Here is an 18,568-nt window from a genome sequence, read left to right on the forward strand (position 1 = left end):
TTCTCTCAATCTAGTCCCAAGATTGCTCTGACATCTCTCGTTTTAACGTCGATAATCTGGTGTTTGATCAACTTCATGGCATCTTGGGTCGATAATGCCGGTCTGAAGCCAATCATGTTGTACGGAAATAAGCCATGGTCTTCAATGTGTTGAGTAATGCGGCTATTAATGACGTGTTCGGCCACCTTTCCTATACAAGATGTAAGCGATATGGGTCTTAGATTACAAAGGTTCAGTGGACGTCCCGGTTTCGGGATAAAGATGATCTACGCCAGCTTCCACGATTCCGGGACAGTGCCCTGTTCCCATACCTTGTTAATCTCATCCGTGAGTATTTGTATGGAAGCATCGTCCAGATTACACAGAATTCAATTTGAGATACCATCCGGGCCTGGGGCTGATCGACTATTCAGTTTCATGAGAACCTCCCTCACATCAGCCGTGCTGAAAGGTTCGTCTAAAGACTCCACGTGCGGACCCTCGTAAGGGGGATAGTCGGCATCACACGAGAGATCAACTGGCAGATAACTTTTCGCGAGGCGTTCGAAAGCTTTTTGTTCTGAGTCTTTTTGTTTGGGATCATCTACAAGAACGATGTGGGCATTAGGAAGCTACACAATTGAAACGGCTAAACGGGCAGAGAGGTACCAGGAAAAGAAATGTTGCTAAAGTTGGCGAAACATTCTTAGACGGAGCTTGTCTAACACTGCTGGAATGAGCATAACTTTAACCTAAACAAAGAGGGAGAGGTGACATTCGGAAACGTTTGCAAGGACATGTGTCAATCGACTGATCGAGATACACTCATTTTCCCTCTTTTCGTATAAGTTCTATTGTATATTGAGGATGCCACTTGCATATCAAGTGCAACATTAGTCATTTTATCAAGAATATTCGTGTTAGCTCGATGTAGTCTAATGGGAATCAGTTACAGAAAGCTTTCGCAAAATTCCTGCGCTAGTTCGCGGCTTTTTTACTTTCATCTGTTTCGTCTCTTGTTTGCTAGCCACCTGCTAAACACGATTGGCTCGGAGCCTCGCGCGAAAGAATTAATGCTCCACCCGTGCTCCAAGAACAGAGCTATCCTTCCTGCCATCCCTTCTTCCTTCTGCTCAAGTGACAAAAAATATTTGTGCCCTCCCCTGTGCATGCGCTCCCCGCAAAAAAAAAAAAAAAGAAATGAAAAAGACGGCAGCTGCGAAGCTGTCCAGCTGCAACGTGATTGATTTACGACTTGCAGTAAACAAGTGAACTCCGAATACGATCTTCAAAACGGAAGATATTCCTCTTTTGCGCCATATTTTAAACTAGGACCCTGTGGAACCCTGTTGTGGAAAGTTAAAATGTTGACCGAATATGGTAAAGAAGAAAGTGCGAATAAATGAAAAGCTTTTTAGATTGTTATTTAAATATTCTTGCTACTTTATTTTTTATATAAAGGCCACAGTAACTGTAACGATATTGTATGTTACAGTTTTTGTGTAAAAATGTAACAGTCTTACTGTTACATATTCCTCTAACTTCAAGCTATCTATCTACAAGTTATTGAAAAAAAGCAACCATAGTTACCGTTAATGCGTTACCAGTGACCAGTTCTTGTCCGAGGCTACCACCGACGAATCTCTCTCGGTAGTCATGCTTTCCTAACTATTTTCCAGCACCTGGTGAAACCCATTACCATTCATTATCGATGAGAAGGGGGGATGGGTGTCCGTCAGAAAACAAATGCCCGTCGCTTAGCATATTGTCGCTGGTAAAATGCATGTCATATGTACTTAGACGTACGTACATGCCTTCGTAAATTTTCCAAGTGAGGAAGAATATGGTGGCAGGCGCCAACTGCGCGTGAGGGATGGCCGGAAAAGGAGGCTGTTTCAGTTTCACTTTATTGAGCGTAATTGGGTGGGGAGTTACATATAGGAAGAGGTATACAGAAAGAGGTTCATAGAGTAAACACTGCAATGGGACCTCTTGTTATAAAATACACAAAGAAAAAATAAAAAAAACAATGGGCAAGATCACGTAAAAGAAGCGTAAATATGCGTACAAAATATTAAGAGGCTTTATGGTATGCAATAACATCGAGAATATATGACATTGACGTAGACAGGAAAGGGAATTTAAAAAGTGAAGCTAATATGGTGCAAACGAAGCAATCGCTAGGAATAAACACTAACAAATATTTAAGAAGAAAAATAAACTAATAGAAATGGATAAAAAAAACATGAAAATGTATGACAAAAAAAGGCAACGACAGTAACTACACATAAGTCAGACGATTAAAGAAGGATTCAGATAGTTGTACGGAAATAAGCCATGGTCTTCAATGTGTTGAGTAATGCGGCTATTAATGACGTGTTCGGCCACCTTTCCTATACAAGATGTAAGCGATATGGGTCTTAGATTACAAAGGTTCAGTGGACGTCCCGGTTTCGGGATAAAGATGATCTACGCCAGCTTCCACGATTCCGGGACAGTGCCCTGTTCCCATACCTTGTTAATCTCATCCGTGAGTATTTGTATGGAAGCATCGTCCAGATTACACAGAATTCAATTTGAGATACCATCCGGGCCTGGGGCTGATCGACTATTCAGTTTCATGAGAACCTCCCTCACATCAGCCGTGCTGAAAGGTTCGTCTAAAGACTCCACGTGCGGACCCTCGTAAAGGGGATAGTCGGCATCACACGAGAGATCAACTGGCAGATAACTTTTCGCGAGGCGTTCGAAAGCTTTTTGTTCTGAGTCTTTTTGTTTGGCCATATGGAGGATTGTGTCTATTGCCCTCCTCTGGTTGGATTTCGAGTTTGATTCTTTCAACAGGTACTTCAGCAAGTTTCACCTGCCTCTTGTGCGCATCTGGCCATCGTCCGAGTTGCATACTTCATCCTATTGTTGTCTAGAGAGCGTCTGACAGTGTTCTTCAATCTTGTGATTTAGCTCAGTGATTTTTTTCCGCAGCCTACGGTTTAATTTTTGTCCCTTCCATCTGCGAAGAAGGGCGTTTTTAGCTTCGAGCGAATGTGCTAGACGGCTGTCCATTCTGTCAACCCTAACATCAGTAAGTATGGACTTGGTAGCTGCAGCTACATCCTCCTTGAGCTGTGCCACCCAGTGATCGAAAGAATCTGGTGACTCCCGGTTCTCACTTTTCTTTGCCCTGATTTCACGGAAACGATCCCAATCCGTGAACTGAAATTCCCTTGGAGGTCTGCTTTGTATTTCCATCGAAGTGACGAGAATGTAATGATCACTGTCGAGACTTTCGTTGAGATTGTGCCAGGTTACTGACCCCAAGTTTGCCACGAAGGTTAGGTCCAGGGAAGTGTCCCTGGAGCATGAATTTCCAATTCTAGTAGGAAATGAAGGATCCGTGAGTAGAGTTAAGTTGTAGTCTGAAGCAGCCTGCCAGAGATCTCTACCCTTAGCGTTAGTGTGGTGATATTCCCATTTCTGATGTGGGGCATTGAAGTCCCCGGCAATAATGAGTGGGGCCCCAGCTGCCTTTCCTACCGCCCTGGATATTAGCGATGTGAAGCGCTGTCTCATGTTTCTAGGAGTACTGTAAATGTTCAGGATGGAGAGGCTGTTTTGGAGCTGCCCGCTTGATATAACTTCGACAAACAAGTGCTCAGTCTTACTATGGCTCATGGAAAGATTGTGAACTACGGTGGTAAACTTCGTCGAGACAAGGGAGCAGATACCCCTTGTATCTTGCCCGAATAAGCAGTGGGACCTATAGCCCGATAGGGTAAATGAGTCCGTCAAAGTTTCTTGGAGTAGGACAATCTCCGGCTTTTTAGTATGAGACTGAATGAATTTCTGAAGGACCGCCTTCTTACGTTGGGATACACAACAGTTCCACTGCCAAACTATGATGTTACTATTACTAGTCGGACCTGCCATGATTGCAACTTTAGTTTGATTTGCCTTGCGGCACATTACGTATAGGGGCGTGCTTTCCACCCTTTATAGTGGCCCTAGCTTTGGAGATGCCCGATGAAAATGAAGGACTTGCCACTGTCGAACCTGATGACCCACTATTACTCTTGGATTCGAGTGTTGCAACCCTCATGCTCAAAGTTGAGAACGCTTCGCTAAGGGACTTGAGCGTGTTCCTAAATTTGGCCTGAAATTCTTTCATGTCGTTTTTAAACTCGTTGAAGTCTGATTTAAGATCTTTCAGCCCCTCCTCTCGTAAAGGCTGGGACAGAGCTCTCTTCTTAGCGGGACGTTCGTCTGCAGGTGCCTCAGACGGCATCTCAATGGGCACGTCTGCTGTTCCCGATGGGGGAGGCGACTGCGAGAGTGACGACGCGGTCGCTAATTTTAGTTCAGCTACCTCTGCTTGAAGACGCTCAAAAGCGCTCCTTAGCAAAGCGTTTTTGCATTCGAGTTGTGCAATCCTAGCCGCACCATGCTCTGACAGCGGAGGCACTTCCCTCGTTACCATAGATGGCATTCACTTGACACAGTCGGCCCAGCGAGTATCCCCGGCAGGCGGCGTTTGTAGTCGAACAGCAGATGGGTCCTTAGATCGCGAGCGTGCCCTGGATCTGGAGCGACCACTCTTGGACGATGACCGTGGTGCTGGTTGTCCAGTGCACCCTCTCGACGGCGATCTGCTGCGGCTCCGCAGGTGCTCGGTGCGGTCAGCGCTTGGGACTTGAGGCGTTGACGTTCACGTCTTCGTCGGCGAACTACATATGGTACTTGAAAGCGTTGTCTACATAGTCTGTCTGCTGTAGGGTGAGGCCCTCCACATAGGGCACATTCGGGGGTGCACACATGTTCGTTGGACGGCGACACCTCACTGCAACTTCTGCGAATCGCATCTGGCGTCGGGCACTCGTCGGCCCGATGGCCTAGCCTTTCGCATGCATAGCACACATCGGTTTGTCTACGGTAAAGCGTGCACCGTAACATACTTTGCCCACACATCACGTAATTGGGCACTTTCAAGCCGTTGAAGAGAATGATGACCGTTGTGATGTTTTTTATGCGCTTGACCTCTAGTGCTCTCGGATTTTTTGGTTGAACAATCATGCTGCTCAGTTGCTCGTGATTGAAGTCTAGGTCGACGCCTCTGAGGACCCCCTTACACGTGTTGTCTGGTGCGGCCAAGTACGAGCTGACCTCATAGGTGGCCTTCCCGACTGTGATTGCTTCGACTCTTGAATATGCTCGGGCATTCTTTTCAGCCAATGTACTCACGACGAAAATGTTCTGCGTAGGGTTGGGGCACACAATTTCATCGGCTATCTCGGCCGGGCTGAGTTGCGCTGCCAGCGTCAAAGCATGAGCCGCTTTGATTTGACTAACATTCTTGACGTTCATGCCTCCTCCGGGTCTGACGATGACTCTATAGTGCTCCCTTGGTAGGCGAGGCAGTCTCGATGCAGCGATGAGACGCTTCTTTACGCCGGTGAGTGCACGACCTCCGCCGGAGACGCCACCACGTTGTATCAAACTTACATGCGCGCCTTGCTCGGACGCACCGGGTTGCTTGCGCTTCGAAATGGCTGTTGTCCAGCCAGATTCAAGGCACTCTTCAGGGGTAATGCCCACCCCTTCTACTTCAACTTGCATAGACATGTTTTTCTTCACAGACGCACGGCCGTGCAAGAGGCTGTGCGAGGCGTGGCACGAGAGGCGCGGGATGCGTTTGATGTGGCCTGGCAGAAAAGTTCCAGAAATTCCCCAGTGCAATCACTTACCGTGAAAAGTCTGGTATCTGTGTGATCGGTAGCTCAAACTGCGTCGAAGGACTTGAAGCTCAGCCACAGGGACCAGAAAGTTGCATCCGAAAACATTTATTGAAACAGGAGCCGACGCTCACACAACTGCACTAGTCCACTTGGTAGATCATCGCAAAAACTCAATTTGAGCGCAAACACACGACACATTCATGCATACACACACAGACACAGCTTTGTGCGTCTTTGATGCCTGGTTGTGTGTGTGCATCAATGTGTCGTGTGTTTGCGCTCAAATTATTTTTTTGAAATGTCTACGTGGGGCACGCGAGGCTGACTGAACAGCGCTTCGACCACCATGGCTTGGAATCGAAGAACCCAGCCTCCAAAAAACATATGATAACCACAAGCCCCAGCGTGTGTGGTTGTCTTATTTGTATTCTTGTGTATGTGTTTTCTGAATGCTTTGTTCCTAAATTCCAAGCTATGTACCAACAAGCTAGACACCAGACTTTCCAACCACAATGAGATTCATGGAAAGTTGAAGCTTCGTATCTGCTTTGGGTGGATCTCGTTCTTGGCATTTGCGGTGCTCATTCACCGAGAATAAAACAGTGACATAAACTTATTCTCAATAAAGACTTGCTTCATTCGTCCAAATATAAAGCTGATTGCAGGAACTTTGCGTGACCTCGATATTGACTCAAAACCGGGACAACTTTAACCGAACTTGGGTATTATACATTGCTAAGAATTCTTCTAGAGGTTAGGCGCTAGCAAATTATGAAGAATTTTTTTAATGGTGAAAATAAACATGCATTTTGAACTCGGAATATGCATCGTCAATTTATGCAAATAAAAGTATTATATAAAACAGTAAACACATTTTTTTATACCAATGGCAGGCACGTGTGCTCATGCGCAGAAAGATGGTGAAAGCAGTGGTTCGCTTACAACAGACTTCTCTCTCCGCTATAAATATCATTCAGTGCAGAGCAAAAGAAATCTTTTTATCGTCGGGAGGTTCATTAAGGGGCGTTGACGTAGCTTCGTCGTCGTTTCGCAGCCGCGCTGAAACCTTCATACTGTCTTCTATTTGCTTCGTCACTACGGTAACCATTGCTTTGGGTTCACTGTGGCATAAAGCAATTGGATGTGCTTGGACATGAGCCACGTTGACATGAGCCCCGTTCTTGCTGAAAGTCAGTCATGAGCCCCGTTCTTGCTGAGAGTCAGGGGTGCATAGAAAAAGCAGTCAGGGCATGGAGGAAGGAAACAGCTTTCTTTCCTGCATGGGTTGAGGAGAGCGGCAACTAGAGGGTCGCGGAAGCAGTGTCGGCGTTTAACAGTAAGAATGTATAGGCACTTTGTTGATGTTTGATCAGTGGTCGAAATTGGTTTTCCGGGAAGTTGACAGACTGCCGACTCCTTTCACTGTAACCGATCAGCGGCGCTCGGAGACTTTTGTTGTAAGTGCGATTTCGTGCCATTGAACCAATGTATATTTTCACGGTCACGTGGATATTGTTCGTTTTAAGCCAAAGTTTGTTTTAAGTGGAGCCATTATATGTGGGCTCAACTGCATAACATACATCTGGTAAATGAGGCTTGTATGCGTGAGAAGTTAATTCATTGTGTTTTTATTTGGTGTATTACATAAAATATTAGGTGCAGTAGTTTCTTTTACAAAAAATATCTGGTGCAACCTAAGAAAAACAACTATTTTTCCTGCGGTAAGGAAAAAGTAACATTGTTTCACTTTTCTTATTTAGTATTGAAATTCATATGCAGCGAGATTTCGGTAGTTTGTGTCCATATGAGAATGATATGTTGCAAAAGGTTTCTTTTAGAATGCTAGCTGCTGTATATCACATAGATTAAAAAAAAACAAAAAACATTGTATTGGTGGATGGGACATGTGAGTTGTCAAGCTTCTATTTTCATGCTGGTGGACTCCAGCACCATTATTCTGGTGATTAGCTGTGAAGCATATAACGAAGCGTCATTGCTGAATTTTCATGAGGTTTTTATTGCCTTGTAGGAAATTACACAAAAAAAAAGTTTACTGGATCACCTAATTGATGCTGTGCACATAATTGATGCTGTGCACATATTTCACCATCAGGAGACTTCAAATAATGTAATCATCTCAGCCTCCATATCCAAGTATTGAATTTCCGAAAAACTGGAATTCAGAAAGTACATTCATTATGCTGTCGTAGAGACAGCTCTGACAAAACTTTACAGTCAAGATTGTCACCAACTCTTTGATGCTGTATAAGATCCAAGTGATGTAATGTCTTGTCACCAGATACGAGCTGCTAATATTTTGTCAAGTTTTGCTAAGAAAATTGAAATTTTATTACAATGCCAGCCTTTGTTCTTCATTCTTCTTATTTTTTTCTTTCAGAAAATTGTGAGGCATCATGGGCCAGTGACCAACTCAGTGACCAATCTAAGGAATCATCCCAACCAGATGAGATTCCGGTATGTGCCTTTCAGTGTCTGCATATAAGTTACTTCAGCTGAAACTTGGTTTAATAAAATTGCTACTATTTTTGAAATATTTCATTATTTATGTGGGTATAGCGCACCATGGCAAGGACACAAAGAGAGAGAGAGACACGCGCACATAGCTCTGTGTGTGTCTGTCTCTTTCTCTTTGTGTCCTTGTCGTGGTGCACTATATCCATATAAATGATGAACCCCAACCAACTAGCCCAGCAATGTGCCTTAGCGAATTTCATTAAAATTGAAAAATTGGTGCAATTGTGGAAGGGGTTTCTTAGTCCTTCAAACTGAAATGGTAACATGGCTACACCCCAAAGCAATCGTGGCATTTTATTTGCCACTAACACAAGCCTGCATGTGTGAAAAGTTCGTGAGGGCAGCCCTGACATGGAGCCTGCTATGTTCTTGGAAGAAGGTAAAACAGGCAGTCACGTGAAGTTATTACAAGCTGCTGGTATGCAAAGATGGGGTGTACAAATGTGATGGTTGTGTAAGCAGAACAAGAAAGTTATAAGTTGGGGATCAGTGCTAGAGCACTGCATGGGGCGATTTTTCTGGCCTGAGCCTGGCCCGGCCCGAAAACTTCAGGCTCCGGCCTGCCCAAGCCCGGTTTGGTGTTTTTAAATACGGCCCGTACCCAGCCCGGGCCCGGAAGTTTTAGGCCTGGCCCAACCCGTTTCTGCCAGTTCTGCATTGAACATATACGAGGCATTGTGCACTTTTTGGTTATTAAGAAGATACCTCCATCACGCAAGATATAGTCTAGTGAGTGCTTTGGAACTTGTTTTAGTGTCGTACACACTGGTATATTCTGTATATTTTTGGTTAATTACGCCCGTAACATTTTTGCACAATATTTACAGGGTAATATAAATTATTTTTGTAGTCATAGCTAGCTGTCTCGTGAAGGCAGTGCTAACCACACATTTTTGCGTTTAAAAGAACGCAACAAAATATTCTACCCCATGAAGTGGAAAAAATGGCAGACATTCATAGTTTTTTCTACATAAATTGCATGCGAACCATGTTTGCGGAGTAAAAGTAACACGTCTCCTACAAACCTCATTTATTACGCTATCCAAAAAAAAAGCACGCTCTAGCTACTTCTGGGAGGAATACGCCAGGCTGGGAAGCGTTACATAAATTGAAGCTGTCGTGTCAACTCCTCGACCGTCTTCAACGTATACGCGTTGATGGCGTGAAACTATGGCAGCGATTCATTAACGGATGTCATCTGTTCCAGGAACGCTGCTCATAGCTCGTTTGAAGAGTTGTGTGGCTCATAATTTTAGAGATTTTCACTAATAACTTCATGCATGCCGCCAGAATATCTGTTGCATATACTTGTGGACATCGCAATCTAATTTACTGTGCTTGGCGTCCTCCGAAGAACACGTGAACGGTGGATATTCATTCGTGGATATTCATTCAGAAGAGCTTTTTTGTAATGCCTTCCTGCAGCACATCCGTGTTTGTAATCGCTGTTTCGGTAAAAGTCCCCAAAAGACCCTGCTCTTTCGAACTCGATATTGCTACGGTCCGAACACAAAATTTTTGTGTGGTTTTTTTTAAATGTTATCTCAGAGAAAGCATGCGTCTTGGTTGGAGCTGCCTCAATTTGGTTTTAATATGTGCAGCTTTCAGTAGTGGGGCCATCGCTGGCAGGTCGGGTCAGGACCAGGCAGTAGTATTTCAGAGATAATTTTGAGCATCTGTATTGCTGTATCGAGATACTTTTCAAAAATATATTTATATCTCAGTAGTGAAATACTTTTACGATGTATCGCTTGTATCGCAATACTATCCAGGACACGGGTATCTCATTACATTTTTTCGGGAATGAGCGGAGACATGTTTACAATGGGAAAAAATGTTTTTTTCTGCTGTGACCTTCGCAGTTCGCGGCGATATATGCACCCACCATTTCTAGATTTCTGCTGAAGGCGAAACTGACTCCTACTTTCTTGAAAGCGAGCTAGTCGCTTTGCTACTGGCATCCCATTGTGCACATTCAGGCAGAACGGGAATGTGTTTGAATTATCACCTGCTTGAGCTTGCCAACGTTATACTGCCATATTGAATTCCAGAAGTCATATTTTCATTGTGAGGAGCGTTGTATACTGCACAATGAGCGCCAACCAACAGCATTGTATGAGCAGTGCTTTTTTTTCTCTCATTTTTTTTCCCTCTTTTTTTGGAGGTGCCTATTTGAATAATCGGAGCTTATCATAGAAGGCACAAACCATCCAAAGAATTTGGTGTGTGGTGCCATGTGCCATCAACGATATTTCTTTCTCCATAGCATTTCAGGAAGACGCCAATGTGGCCACACGGCTATTGGAAGAAGGTCTTTTTGCGTTTCTTTTTGCTTTTTTTATTTTGCTTGTTCTTTCTGATTTTTCTATATTTCTAGGAAACACTAAACCTTCAACTGGAAGTAAGCGCTCGTCTTCATTGTTTATTTGTACCCCTCCTGCTTGGCGCTAGGCCTCTTTAGCTAAACTGGAAACCAACTAGCCTGCACCGCTAGTCTACTAAGTGGAAGGTCGTTAAAGCAAGCGCTGCCATTACAGCAGCAGCAAATAAGTCGGGAGCCTTACTTTCTTTTTTTAGTCAGAGGCACATGTTGACCATGGTGAATAAAAGCATACCTTTTCTCAGTTCGTTTGTTTATGGTTCTAATGCTTCGATTGAACTATGCTACTTCTAGCATAGCTTACACTGTTGCCACCAAGTATACCGATTTTGGTGTACAATGCGTGTGACTCTTGCTCTTATACAGCATAGTTTTTTATTGCAACTGATATCTGTAAACATGTCGTTAATAACAATTAAGCTTCCATTGTAATGCCTTAATGGCACGCAGAGTATGGTGATAAAATAATGAATAAATTTATTTGCAAGTCTCAATGCGCTGCGCACTTTAAATTATTATGCTGCACATAACAAATGTCTGTACAGAGTATGACTATCCCCGACATAGAGAAAAGTATTTCAGTATCTGTATTGCTGTATCTGCATTCCAGAATACTTTTTTCGTCTTTTTGCAAAAGTATCTCTGAAATATCCCGTTACGTCAAAAACAAATGTATCTCGGTATCTGTATTTTAGGCATTCAAACCATGTATTTCGATATCTGTATTCCGGAATACTTTTTCAGGTATCTCTACCCAGCCCTGGCTCTGGTGTCAAAAGGCCCACTGTGAAGCAGCTAAGCCGTTTTACACGTGCGCCCTTTGCTTTCCAGGGTCAGTAGCGTACGGTAAAAAAAAAAGAAATTGAACATCACGACATCGCATTCATTGTCAAATTTTTTTCAGGGTTGGGGGTGGGGCAGGCTGCGTTGCTCGAAGGGCACAGTCGCTGATGCGCACTATATCTCGAGGCATAATGAGACTGCTCGTAAACTGTCTCTGCTACTAACCGCTGCTTTGTGTTTCGGATAACTGACAGCACGAAAACCAGTTCAGCAACTGGAGGGATCATTGTCCCTTTAGCCAGTGTTCTTTTGACTTATGCAATATCACGTGGGGTGGAGGTTCAAAAGGTACATATTGTTACCATCACATAAGCTTATAGCAATGAATGCGATACCACAAATTGTATTCTTATACCAAATAATAAGGCTTGACATCATTCGCGAAGTGCACTAGCGGCAGGGTTGCCATTTCGGAGGTCCGTGCACTCGCGGTACATGCAGAAAACTTTCTGCACGCACGGTGTTTGATATCCGTACAGCGACTTGGATGACTAGAGATTCACGAAACACCTCTTGCACGCTGACGCATGTAGACGTAGAATCAGAGTTGTCTGGAGCCCCCAGCTGGCTACTCTAGCTGCCTTACTTTTTTTGTTTTCATAAATATGATACATGGTCATACTGCGTGCTCAGTTCTTGTGCTATAATGTAAGCATCAACGGAAGCTTGTAGCTAACGTGAGATATAGGCCGCGGCCAACAACACTGTCGACAGGGACGCGTTCTACTGCTCTAGATAAGTGTGATTTTATGAACAGTGAATGGCACATACGAATGGACCTCCAAAATGGCGCAACTATGGCGTGGCTGCCTTGCGATGAAGGCTCAGTGCACACCGCTATATGGCTGCTCCAGAAAGTGAAACACCTTCGCCCAGTCAGTTTGCGTTGAGAGTACAAGGTAGAAGGGTATACCAGCTGTGTTAATTGCCTGCCGAAATAGCGAGTGCACCAGCGATCACACCCTTAAAATCAAAGTTTATATAAGAAGTCCCACTCCCCCCCTTTGCGGTACTAGTTCTTTCCTGCTCCTTGAAAATGGGCGGTGAATTCCTCTCTGCTTGAGCAACAATCGATAGCAGGCCTGACACGCGAGGGGATGTTATCGCATCCATCCTACGTGCGAAGGAGATGCGTGGGCTCTTTTATTTCTGCTTAGCCGCGTTCGTCGCGCCCGCTCGCGCGATTTTACCTGCGTGCAAAACACGATGTGCGGAAATATGTTATTACTTTAGACAGTACTCAAAACATGATGGTGACAGTCAGTGGCGTAGCCAGCCCCCCCCCCCCCCCCCATTCCTCGAAATGTTTTTTGCTATGGTACATATTGCACAAAGTGACCATTTCCCTGCCTGCCCTCCTTCAAATTAAGGTGCCGCCCGCCCCTACAAATAAAAAAAAATATTTCTTCCTACAATCCCAGTGATGCCAAAATCCAGTTGAGAATGTAGATATAATTGCTATCGCAATAAAAACAAAATAGCTCTCGACTTCAAATTGTGTTGGGCAGATGCATAAGGTGCCCCTTCATGTTTTTTTTTCTTTTTGCACTACTTTCTAGAGGACACTATAGGCCTATCGCACTCACATGATGGCGCCACTGCTCTCCTAGGTGCGCAGCGCCAATGCAGCCACCTTGCGCATTTTGTCTATGTTTGCTTAGTGGTGCGGAGCACGAAGTTGTGCGCAGTGAACTTTGGTATGGGGAAATTGCAACGCTAAATGGGTCCCGTGTACTGTTTTGCGGCTGCAGACTAATAACGAACGTTGGGGAATGCTTCAAACAAAGCAGTGTCCTTCGCGGTAGCGATTCGTGCACCATTAACAATGTGTACTGCGTGAGAGAGGAACTGCACAGTGCCGGTGAACTGTCGGAAGGCTTCGGGAAATGCGTTGCGCAAATGAAAAGCGTGGAGTACGACGTGCGTTTAGGGGTGAGTAAACCATTTCTTTGGCATACGACAAAAATTACTTTTTGTCGCCAGCCTGGCGCATTGTCGCCGCACATTAGCAGAAAGCTGGGGTAATTGAAATGACACATTAGCAGCGATAAAGAAACAGAGACTGCATGAATTTCCAGTCTTTTAGTTTTCTAGTGTAAAGTGGGTGTGTTAGTTAGTGCACAGTGGTCTATTTTGTTCTGTAAAATCTTTTGTCGACTTTTTTCCTGCTGTGCAGTTCTAGGCTATCACATTCGAGAAGGCTGCCTCTGTTGTTGGATTATTTAGAAACTCGTCTGCTCAGGAATAAACAGACTGAACTTTTTCTTCACTAGTTATCAGCGTATGAAAAAAGAATTACTGGAGCTTACTGCACCTGAAAGGCTGGATGTCGTGGCTAATGCACAATATCCAGCCACGACATCCAGCCGATTAGCTTCGTATGATTCCCATGGGAAATGATAAAACTGCACCTTCGGAAGTTACCGGACCATGTTTATACAGCTGTTATGGCACCCGCACACGCAACAGTAGATAGAAGTCGACTTTTTCGCCACGTAGAAACACTTGCGCTGCTGAAAGCCATTGCGGCAAGGCACGACTGTGCGTAGGGAACATACACATTTCGCCAGCAGCTGCCGTAGGGGCGCGGCATGTCCGATTTTAAACACCTGTGCACGAGGCCTACAAGGGGTTATTGGTGTATAGACAGAACGCCCTAGCCACATAAAACACCGCTGCAAAAGAAAAATGAAGTTTGTTAAAGCGTTCAGTTTTCAGCCCAGAGAGAAGAGTGCTTGAGGAGGTTGGCTTTATGAAACTAGCTAAATTATGGCATGTTATGCCCAGTAATATAATCAGTTGTGAAGAAAAAAAAACCTGTTTTTTTTATCTTTGAATTCATCTTAGAGAAATGTTGTCAGGACATTGTGAGTCTCTAGCGTTTGTCTACCGAATCTGCTGATAACCACATGGGTGCATTTAGAATTTTATTTCATGAAGTACTATTTTATTCAACCAGTATTCTGTTTATTTGGTACGAAAGTAATCGAACAAGTATTTTTAAAATGCTCAACAGCATGACAATATTTTTGCATCATCATCTGAAATAGGGAGTGCTCCTAGGATCTCTGGCATCATGAGGTTTGCAATTAATCAAAATATTTCTAGCTCTTCACGAGAGTCGAGTCCCAAAGTAACCTTCATGTCCTTGAATGTAAATGCAACTTGCTTCTCCTTCAGGATGTAAAATTAGCTGCTTGGAATTGCTCCAAAATGGAAAATTTTGCTGCTCCAAAGTGCTCCAAAATGTCAATTTTTCTGCTCCAAAGTTCTCCAAAATGAAAATTTTGCTGCTCCTTAAATTGCTTCAAATCAGCAGACTCCGGTTGCATCACTGGTAATGCTGTAATCTGACTTTCTGTTCACCGGTCACAAGTTCGACCAAATAAAGTTTCATCTTCAATTGATGATTGATTGATTGATATGTGAGGTTTAAAGTCCCAAAACCACCATATGATTATGAAAGATGCCGTAGTAGAGGGTTCTGCAAATTACGACCACCTGGGATTTTCTAATGTGCACCCAAATCTGAGCACACAGGCCTACAACATTTTCGTCTCTCTCGAAAATGCAGCCGCCGCAGCCGGGATTTGATCCAGCGACCTGCGGGTCAGCAGCTGAGTATACCTTAGTCACTAGACCACCGCGGCAGGGCAAAGTTTCATCTTCAACCTATACTCTCTTCCATTCTTCGAACTCGTGACCTCGTGACAATACCACGTTTGTGAATTTATAGCGTGCGTAATGTTCGTGCGTATATCTGCTTTGAATATCAACTACTGCTTACACGAACAAGCAAGTTTTTGGAAGCACATCACCTCATTCATTAGAAACTTCATAACTTGCAAATGAAAGGAAAGGAGCACTCTTATTACAATAGAAACTATCATTTGAGTTTTCTTAAGATACACTGTCCCAGGCATAGCTCTGTTTTATAACTGAGTGAACGGCATGCGTATTCAGCCTTTGACGGGACAACAGAACTCAATGGCATACATTCAATTGGCAGCACGAGCCGCAGAGTACTGTAGCAGTGTAGCAACGCAATGCAAAAGTGCTAGCACATTTCGGAGAGGCCTGCTACACATGGGCAAGTGCTTTCTAATAATATGTGGGGTTTAACGTCCCAAAACCACTATATGATTTTGAGAGACACCGTAGTGGAGGGCTACAGAAATTTTGACCATCTGGTGTTCTTTATTGTGCACTGACATCGCACAGTACACGGGCCGCTACCATTTCGCCTCCATCGAAATGAGACTGCCACGGCTAAGGTCGAACCCGCGACTTTGGGTCAGCAACCGAGCACCTAACAGCTACACCCCTGCGGCGGACGAGCAGTTGCCTTCTTCAACCTCGGGCTCGCTAGACAGGTTCTTCAACTGAAAGTAAATCTTAAGCAGTTCACCGAAGAGGCTCAATGTTTGCATGCATAGCGCCACTATTTCCGCTGTTTCGCCAGTGAAATCCTTCATGTCGATGAGAAAGAGGCAGTCTGCAAGAAGCTACTTTTCGCCTTCGACGAAGGAACGCAATCCGATGCCACAATCAATAAACTTCAGCACAGCGCCAAGTGAAGATGCCGCATTTACCCTGTTAAGCACAGCCATATTTTTTTACCAGTGTTGCCAGCACATGAAGCATTTGATAAAGTTTCGAATAGGGCTCTTACTTTATTTGTGGGAGTGCTTCCACGTTTTTGAGTGCCATGAGAACACTTGCGCTTCGACAAATTAGGACGCTTAAGAATTACTTTCGAAATACGAGAAACGATCAGATGGCCATAAAAATAAGCAAAAGCCTGTTCTCTATGATGGGCATTCCAGGTAAAGGCTAAATATTTTTGGCTAATTGCTAAGTGCTGACTATTTTCAACTGCCTTGCTAGAACAAAAAATCTGCAACATTTCCATCGATTGGCACACCTGTGATAAGTCACTTCGCATCTCGCACTTAAAGGGCACCAACAACAGCTCCGAAGATATTAGACAGTTATAGTATACCGGGCTTACCGGGGTACTGGGCATACTGTGATACCGGAATCGAAGTGCACATGCGCAGATACGTACGTTACCAGCTCCTCTTACCGTATGCGCGGTACTTTTCAGATTTAAGGTTACCGTGGTAGCGTAAGTGTACGTGGTGTACGTAAAAATGGCAGTGCTCTCGGACGCCCGCTTCGAGTTGAAAGACTCACCTTGTTCGCAGCAAAGGACTGTTTAAAGTGGCTTCGCTTGCCTTCAGTTAGCTTTGATGACTGAGTATTACGGATAAGTTGGCGTAATTTTTGAGATAGCTTCCCATTTCGAATGCGTCTAGACCTAATTGCAAGATCGATGTAAACAAATCGGCCAATAATTTTTTTTCGCGTTTGATGCGTGTTTCATATTTATTTGCTTTTATTATTAGCAAAACAAACTTGTAAAAATGCTTCACGTGGTGGCATAGGCAAACATTCTCGTTTTCTTTTCCTTTTCACTGTCTTGACTTATTAACCATCCGATAGGTAGCGCCACCATCCCAGCTGGGACACTTAAACCAAGTAAACGCTATTCCTCTAAACTATAAGATGCTGTCCACAATGGACGTTTATTGCACGGTAACGCCATTCCCTCAACCTCCGCTATCACGTTAACCGTAAACTATAACTGTCTATTCATGTCTCACCAGTGACGTTAACGTGTCTACGGAGCACGCAGGTGGAAAATGCCATGGGTGGGCATGTGACCATATCTGCATAGATTCTTCTCTATATACAAGTGCGAACATCTTGTCTAAATTCTATGACATTAGCAGAGTACCGTTGCTTGTTGCAGGGGTACCAGCTGGCAAACCTTTCCTTACGGTATGCAAGAGCGTCTTTCACTCGATACAATGGTTGAAACATATTATTGCGTGTAGCATATACTGATAGAGCGAAATTCTAGACGTCTTGTACTTTCCTTTTTTAGTGCATTGTAATGCACTTCAGGTGGTCTAACTTAGCCGATGCCCTCAACTACGGCATGTTACGTAACCTGGGTCGCTTCAAGATGTTAAACCCGACAAAACAACAAAACCAAACAGCATAGGCATGCCATTATATGCCATTATATTTCTAGAAATGAATCCAATAGTATTTAAAACTTACAAAAAGGAGGGATTTGCGTCCTACCTGTCGTGTTTCCTTTACTTTGACAGAAGGCATCTTCATATGCAATTATGACCGTAATTATAAAAATTAAACAGTTAACTTTATAACCAGTGGTAACAGCCGGTCGAGTGAAATGCGGGAATAAAGTTCTTTCCACCAATAGTCTATAGCCACTTCAAAATTTAGGAAAGGCAGCCACTGGTGATAATCGTGAAGTGACGAAATTTGGCTAATTTAGCTGAGGAAACTGAAACCGAAGCACCAAAGAGCGTATCTAGCATTCACTTCGAAAACACTCTCAATGAAATCTTGTCTTCAATTATGTAAAGTGTTAATTGTTTAAATTTATTTCTTTAATTACTGCCACAATCACTATTTATACACATCTGAAGATACCTTCAGTCAAAGTAAAGGGAATACTGCAGGTAGCATACAGATGCCTCTTTCTGTAATTTTTAAATAATATAGGACATATTTACTCTGTATAGGAGACCCGGGCCTTATACGGACCTGACTCTGGCCTGGGGCCGATCCAACAATGCCTTACCTGGCCCGGGCTCGTGCAGTTCTCTAACCAGTGCCATCTGTCACATAAACCATTTTATAAAGAAAGGAACCATCATGCTTCTGTGAAAGCATTTGTAGGAAAGATCAACCACCACTAGTCATTGGTGCCATTTGGTACATATATGCGCTACCAACTATTTAGTCCATTGCTCTGTGCACGAGGATGGCACGCAGCCTCATAAAAATAAAAGTAGGTTTCTGACTAAGGGGACTTGATGTTTTAATGTCATATTGTTATAGCTCATGCATGAAAAAGCTCATCTGGAACAAAATTAGAGAGAATTTGCAGAATTTTTTACTCCTCTACTTCTAGAAAAACTTTGTTACTTTGTTGAATTGAGTTTAGTGCTATAATAGCTTTATTAATTTGACGATAACATCGAGCCTTATAGTCATCTACAGG

The 18,568-nt window shown here is 43.8% G+C and overlaps 1 protein-coding gene across 6 annotated transcripts in view; it reads left to right on the plus strand.

Moving 5' to 3' along the window:
• LOC119187804 (uncharacterized) overlaps nucleotides 1-18,568 on the plus strand; it is a 214,571-nt gene that overhangs the window by 154,556 nt on the left and 41,447 nt on the right. For all 6 annotated transcript variants that reach the window (XM_037435890.2, XM_075878856.1, XM_075878855.1 and 3 more), the window contains one exon: nucleotides 8,107-8,183. In XM_037435890.2, coding sequence (XP_037291787.2) covers nucleotides 8,107-8,183 — 77 coding nt within the window. The remainder of the gene's footprint in view (nucleotides 1-8,106; nucleotides 8,184-18,568) is intronic.

This window comes from Rhipicephalus microplus, chromosome X (genome assembly GCF_043290135.1).
Source record: "Rhipicephalus microplus isolate Deutch F79 chromosome X, USDA_Rmic, whole genome shotgun sequence".
In the NCBI taxonomy this organism is placed as follows: Eukaryota; Metazoa; Arthropoda; class Arachnida; order Ixodida; family Ixodidae; genus Rhipicephalus; species Rhipicephalus microplus.